At 32.0% G+C, this 7,049-nt stretch overlaps 2 protein-coding genes across 2 annotated transcripts; both read left to right on the top strand.

Annotated features, from left to right (window-relative positions):
* Window positions 1-482: 482 nt before the first annotated feature.
* Window positions 483-1,966, top strand: LOC120117766 (probable WRKY transcription factor 27). Its single transcript, XM_039137996.1, has 3 exons — window positions 483-997; window positions 1,087-1,200; window positions 1,320-1,966. Exons 1-3 carry the CDS (start codon window positions 498-500, stop codon window positions 1,888-1,890), a joined length of 1,185 nt encoding a protein of 394 aa, XP_038993927.1. The 5' UTR covers window positions 483-497; the 3' UTR covers window positions 1,891-1,966.
* Window positions 1,967-6,265: 4,299 nt separating this feature from the next.
* On the top strand, window positions 6,266-6,760 carry LOC120117018. Its single transcript, XM_039137368.1, has one exon. It carries the CDS (start codon window positions 6,266-6,268, stop codon window positions 6,758-6,760), a length of 495 nt encoding a protein of 164 aa, XP_038993299.1.
* Window positions 6,761-7,049: the final 289 nt, after the last annotated feature.

The following is a 7,049-nucleotide window of genomic DNA, read 5'->3' as shown; positions in this document are numbered from 1 at the left end:
ATCTCGAGTATATTAATAACACAAGAGAGCGGGTATGAATAAAATATTGCATGCATCGTCCTTACAATTTCCCCACTGCCCCACTTTTGACATTTTCACAAAGTCAAAGAAAAAGCTAACGGGGAGAAATTATTACTCTTAAATGAAAAAAAAGAGGAAAATATTATATTTTTCCCTTGGTCTAATTATGATTTTCACCGCTCTACTTTACAAGAATCATGAAATTAATATTTTAACTTTATCTTTTAACTTTATGGGATAAACATTTTTGTTTTAATTTTCTGTATAAATAATTAACAATTACCAAGCCAGTGCACCGCCATTTCCCCACTTTTCTTTTATGCTTGTTTTGTTTTTCTTTGTTTCACACCAGAAACAAAAGTCAACGTTATCCTTTAAGTCAGCGTTTTCTTATTTTTTTCTTCCCAATTTGCGTATAAGAAAAGTCGCCGCTGGCACCGAAATCTCATCGATTTTCAGACAGCAGCTCGAAAAGAATGGCCGAGGACTGGGACCTTTACGCCATCGTGAGGAGCTGTACGTCGGCCGCCGCCAATAGCAGCAGAGACGCGGCAGTGGAAAGCAACAACAACAACAATGAGAATTGCGGCAGTTTTCGTGAGGATCCTCTGGCCTGCTTGGCGTCGTTGACGTTTGAGGAAGAAGACGATCCGTTTACATTTAAAAGTGGTTCGTTGCATGATTCTTACAAACCCTTTTTGCCGAACGTCGACCCCACCACTATAATCGCCACTAATCGAGGCATAGATCCATGTTCTTCGAGTTCTGTCCATGGACAACTTAATCAGTATCATGAACAGCCCACAACCACCTCCACCGCTGCTGCAGTTGGAATTGGCTCCCTGTTGACTCTCAGTTCCCCTAGTATTCTAGCTTTCAGCGGTTTCCGAAATCAGCAACAATTCCCACAGTCGGAGCAGCAGCAGCTTCAACAACGAGTTCAACCACCGGCTCAGAATCCAAGATCAAGAAAGAGGTAAAACGATACCGTACGTTTGTGTTCAAAAGATTGACTCCTTTTACAGTACTTTCTCAGCTAAAAATCCTCCATTTTTCTTTTTGCAGGAAGAACCAGTTGAAGAGAAACGTATGCCATGTAAAAGCATATAACTTGTCATCGGATCCTTGGGCATGGCGTAAATACGGGCAGAAACCCATCAAAGGCTCTCCTTATCCAAGGTTAATTAATTTCTATTTTAATTAAGTTTCGAATCGGATCAGATTAAATTCGAATTATAAACTCTTTTACTTAACTGAAGAATGCGTAAATTAAAAAAGAAAATTTTTGGTTCTTTCAGGAACTACTACAGGTGCAGCAGTTCAAAAGGGTGTTCAGCGAGGAAACAAGTGGAGCGTAGCAATACGGATCCCAACATCTTTATCGTAACATACACCGGCGAACACACGCACCCTAAGCCGACTCATCGGAATTCTCTTGCCGGAAGCACTCGAAACAAGGTTTCAACTCCAACTGTTCAAAAGGCCGCCATCGTCAAAGATTCCGCTGTTGAAACTATGCCTATCACCACTCCTTGCTCCTCTCCTCGCTCCGGCAACAACCTATCCCCCATATCTCCCACGACCCCACTTTCGGCACCTGAAGAAGCCGCCGCATCTCTGCAAAACGCCGGCGAAGATGAAAGCGTCGACATGGCTTTTGAAACGACACTGGGTGGGGAAAGCAACGACGAGGTTGATCTTTTGATCCCCAACGTGCATGTAGATGAAGATCTTTTTAAAGGGTTTGAAGAACTTGTTGGAAGTGGTAGTGGTAGAGTAGGACGAAGCCCGAACTTTGGTGATAACTTCTCATCTTGGAGTTCCGTTCACTCTGCTGCAACCGGCGCCGCCGCCAGCGGTGGCTGTTAGAAATTTTTTATATCTATTATTGTCATTTTTTTGTATACTACGTAATATATTTTTTGGGGAGAGGGTTGGGTACAAAGGTATTAAGGATACCTAGACTTTTATGTAATTTGATTTCCATTATATCTTTTTTATCGCTAGCAATATAATTCTGTAAAAGAAAGCATCTCGTGCATATATAACGTCATAAAATTTAGAGTAAATTACATCATTAGTGTCTAAACTATTATTTTTTTCAAAATTGTACCTTTCATTTAGTTTAATTTTCATTTCCATATCTTGCCGTTAAAAAATTAATAGAAATATTAGTGTGGCCTTTTTTATCTTTCAATGATGACATATCATTATCTTGTGGTTATATATCAACATCACTATTAAATTTTTAACAATAGAGTACCAAAATGAAACTTAAACAAAACATTATGTATAATTTTGAAAAAAAAATAAAGCTTGAGTATCAAAATGAAATAAAAATAATAGTTTAGATACTAAGCATATAATTATCCTAAAATTTACTTATGCCTATATTTATTGTTTCAAAAGCAAAATCGATCCAACTAAAATAAAAATAAAAATAATAATTACGGTTCGTAGAAAATTATTTTTATCATAATTTAAGAACGATTTATTTGAGGTGATTACAAACATTTATCATAATTAAATATTAATCATCTTACCTAAATTATGTAAATCTCATAATCAGCTTAATATAATTAGGTTGTAATTGCATAGCCAGCTTCGATCCCAAGGATCTTCTTAGTGCTTATTTTTTGTTTAACTAGCAATAAGATGAACCATGGGACATTAGGACAATATCATCATCATCATCATAATTATTAACCCTAAAAGCTTTTCCTTTTCTTTTTGGAATCCATTCATTTTGTTCCATAGAGGGGAGAAATAATGATTTTGATTTGGTAATTCATTAAACTTAATAGGAGTTTTAATTTTGTATATCATATTATATATAAATCATATGATTTTCCTTTTTATACTATTCAAATCTACTTTGTATATATATATATATATATATATATATATATATATATATATATATATATATATATATATATATAATTCCGAGTTGATATTCGAGTATTGGACTTAAACCATTGATAACCCGAGTTACCCCAATGATTGGGGAATTGAAGTTTGTGTGGTCCGATGTTTAATTGGAGGACCAAAGAGCTAATTTACTCTTTGGTTGTTTTGTTTTGACTGAAATTGTGGAAACAGATAGCTTAACCAATTTCGTTTCAGCACATTGTCTTAATTAAGATATTTGTTAAAATAATTCAATAAATTTAACTCCTTATATTTAAAAATTCTATTAATTTAGATTTTTTTGTAAGACTACCAAATCAAATAACTCCAGCATATCAAAATAAAAATCGAATAACGCAATAAATCAAGAAGAAGTTATTATATGGAAAAATAATATGAAAATAATATTACATATATTGGAGAAGAAGAAAAAAAATACTAAAATGATAGAAATCTTAAATATAAAGAATTAATTGTATTGAATTATTTTAAAATAAGATCAAATTGATATTATACCAGATCACATAAATATTTTCATCAAGTATTTAACGATCACTGATATATCTATAATAATTTATTAATTAAGTGACTTGTTTGTATATATATATTTGAACAAACTAGTTCGTAACTTTTAGAAAGAAAAAAAAATATGACGGAAATGTTATGATTAAATGATATTGGGTGTAGCTTACCCTTATTAAAGTTGCATGCAGTTTCGACAGTCGAGCTCAAGGGTGGAACCGCAAAAATAAGGGCTAGAAATGGGAGTTGAGAGTTGAGACCGTGTCATGTTCGGTGGGGTGGGAAAAGGATGGCCTTTGTCACGGGACAAAAGCCAATATTCTTTTATGTCGGTTCACAAAGGGTGGACTTTTGCTATAAGTGGCTTACAAGGTCAAATATTTTTTAAATTTATAGTTTGTTTACTTATTTAAACTTATTTTATTTGCTTAACTCTACAATTATTTTAATATTTTTTAAAAGGAGAATATGGTAATAGTTTAATGAAATATGCAATTAAGATAAATATAAATATGATCCACACATAATGATAACTATATAGAAGGAAAATTGATTATTTGTCGAATATAAATTTAACTTATTTTGAATATATGTTATCTCTACTTTAGATTCACACGATTATTCACTGACAGTTCAATTTTCATTGTTCCAATTCTATTTTGAGCTTTAAGCTTCAAAGAATATTTCGAGTGGGTTAAATTACGAAATATTCTCTCTCCCCCTCTTTTTTTATTAAAAAAGTTTATATTTATTAAAGAATTTAATTCGATTTAACTTTTCTTTTTGATAAATCTATGATCAATATAAAATAGTATATGTTCAAAGAATTTCAATCATTTGACAATGAACGCTTATATCCCTAACATATACGGTGCTCGAACCTAGAACTTGAAAGGATAACAACAAATCCTTTAACTATTAAGATCATTTAATTCATGCAGTTGTAACATATTTTAAGGACAATGTGTATGATGATCATAGTGAGGTAGCTTGAGAATCTAATGATGTTAAATTGGAGATGCGAGTTGCTAGGCCAACCTTGTCGTATAAAGCTATTTAATGGACGAATGTGACCGAAGGGTATCCTTTGTCCTTGTATACCTTTAGACGCCATATTTCTTGTGCAATAAAAAGAGTGCATTGCACTAAGTTTTTAAACTACTACTATCATTTTAGATTCATCTTTTAATTTATGAATATTTTAATTTTACTTTTAAATTATGATTCTTATTCTAAATTAAGCTCTAAATTATTTATCATTCCAAATTCCTCTCACATAATTATTCAAAAGTTTAGGGATGAAATTAGAGCATTCAAAAGTTTAGAGAATAATATAAAATGAGGGTCATAGTTAAAAGACGGATTTGGAATGTTCAAAAGTTTGAGGAATAGAAAATAGTCACATTTTAAAGATGAAATTAAAATATTCAAAAATTTGAGGACTAAATTATAATACAATTTAAAGGATATGTAGTACAATTAACTTATAAAAAAGTGAAGTTGAATTAAAGATTTTTTTTATCTTTACTGTTCGTTTTCACTTCCAATGTTGTTGATAGATACTTTTATGTATATTGGAATTTTATTTTAGATGTTTAATTTTGTGTATTTAGATATTGCAGAATAATTGTACGAAAATAAAATTATTGAGTTAATAATTTGTTTTTTATAATTATATCAGTTAATTACATCCTATGTTTCCAAATTATAACTCTCGTTTTAAATTGGTCCTTAAACTTTTGAACATTTCAATTTCATCCCTAAACTATGAATATAATTCTAAATTAGTCCTCAAACTTTTGAACATTCTAATTTCATCCCTAAACTATGAAACACTTTCTAAATTGGTCCCCAAATTTTTGAATATTCCAATTTCATCCAAATATATGATTAATTTCAAACATAAAAAAATTAACTGACCCTATTCCCATATATAATGGGGTAAGGGGGAGGTAGGGTAGTAGGCTGCCCCTAACACCAGGTTGAGAGCAACTTCCGTGGAAGACCTCCGACAGTCGATTAATTTCAAACATAGTTTAACCTAAATTTTATTTCCCCCCAAACATATAATAATTGAACTTGGCCTAACAATTTTATTAACAAGGGATGTGATTAGTATATGCGTATAGTTTGGGATGAAATTAGAATGTTCAAAAAGGTTAATGACTAATTTAAAATGAATGTCATAGTTTGGGGATGAAATTGAAATGTTCAAAAGTTTGAGGACTAATTTAGAATGATAGTTATAGTTTTAGGGATGAAAATCCTCTTTCATCTTCATCTCCGAATATTCTAAGCAAGTGTTTGAATGGAAAAGGGAAATAAATTAAAAATAGAACAATGAATAAATAATAATAATAATAATAATAATAATAATAATAATAATAATAATAATAATAATAATGGTGACAACGATGACGACGGTCGATGGTGAGCGACAGTGATTAGTTGCGCCCAAGTGTTGTAGACTTTGGTCAAATTCATGGGTCAAGTTGATATTTTATCCAAAGTTTAGTGGTCAAAATGATATTCCATCTAAAATCTAGGCTCAAAATAGTATTGCATCTAAAGTTTAAGGGTTAAATTAAAAATTAACCTCTTGTGACTAACGTGCACGTCATCAAACTAACAGACGTTAACGACTCAATGATCAAAATGTAATAATCGATAACGTAAGTGACCAAAAGTTAATAAATCGATAATATAAGTGACACAAATAGAGGATATAAACCATATTTTCCGGCACTGCATTGTCGTGAAACCTATCTGGACAACACTAGTGAAAAACGAGAGCTTACAGAATTTCCTAACAATGGACATAAGGAATTGGATTGAAGTGAATTTAACAAAACCAAACATGTTTGCTAAAGAAAGTAAAGATTGGGAATTCCTATTGAACATATGGACCATGAGGAACTCGATTGTCTTCAACAATCCTATGGAAGATAACACAAGAATATTAGAACAAAGCCGCAGGATGACAAATTTGATAAGCAACGCAATTAGAGACAAAGACCAGGCGAACAAATCACAACCAATTGAATTGGTTGATCCAACGGTTTGGCTACCTCCACCAGAGGGATGGAACAAACTTAATACAGATGAAAAAGCGGCATGTGGAGGAGTAATCAGAGATATGAATGGACAATGGAGAATCGACTTCAAAAAATTCATAGGAATATGTTCTACAATAGAAGCAGAATTATGGGGAGTATATACAGAGCTAAGGTGTACATGGGAACAAGGAAGAATCATACAGGAACCTCCTGCTGATATAAGCAAACTCTTGAATGAAAAAGGAAATTAGGTTTAAGCAATTAGGTAGTTTTCATTTTCTTACAAAAAAAAATATGAGAAAAGTATAAACGGAATCAAGTTTTAGTGTTTTCTTTTCAGCCGTTTCCTATTTTGCTTCCTGTTGCACTCTTTATTTTTAGCCTTTGTACGTTCTTCTCTAATTCTACTATTTCCTTTGATTATATGCTTTGATTTGCTATAGTACTCTTCAAAATTATCAGTTACTAAGAAAACGAAGGAAAACACAACTGTTTATTGTATGCTTTAGGGTTAAGTGTTCGAGTGGAAAAACAAATGAA

Source organism: Hibiscus syriacus, unplaced genomic scaffold, assembly GCF_006381635.1.
Source record: "Hibiscus syriacus cultivar Baekdansim isolate YM2019G1 unplaced genomic scaffold, ASM638163v2 tig00000916_pilon, whole genome shotgun sequence".
NCBI lineage: Eukaryota > Viridiplantae > Streptophyta > Magnoliopsida > Malvales > Malvaceae > Hibiscus > Hibiscus syriacus.
Note: the sequence above shows the minus strand (reverse complement) of the source record. Positions and strands in the feature narration are given on the sequence as shown.

Excerpts from the sequence above, each read along its gene's own strand:
- LOC120117018 (XM_039137368.1), top strand. The coding sequence starts at position 6,266 with ATGGACATAAGGAATTGGATTGAAGTGAATTTAACAAAACCAAACATG.
- LOC120117766 (XM_039137996.1), top strand. The coding sequence starts at position 498 with ATGGCCGAGGACTGGGACCTTTACGCCATCGTGAGGAGCTGTACGTCG. Across the intron at positions 998-1,086 it reads AATCCAAGATCAAGAAAGAG|GAAGAACCAGTTGAAGAGAA; the intron begins GTAAAACGATAC and ends TTCTTTTTGCAG. Across the intron at positions 1,201-1,319 it reads AAAGGCTCTCCTTATCCAAG|GAACTACTACAGGTGCAGCA; the intron begins GTTAATTAATTT and ends TGGTTCTTTCAG.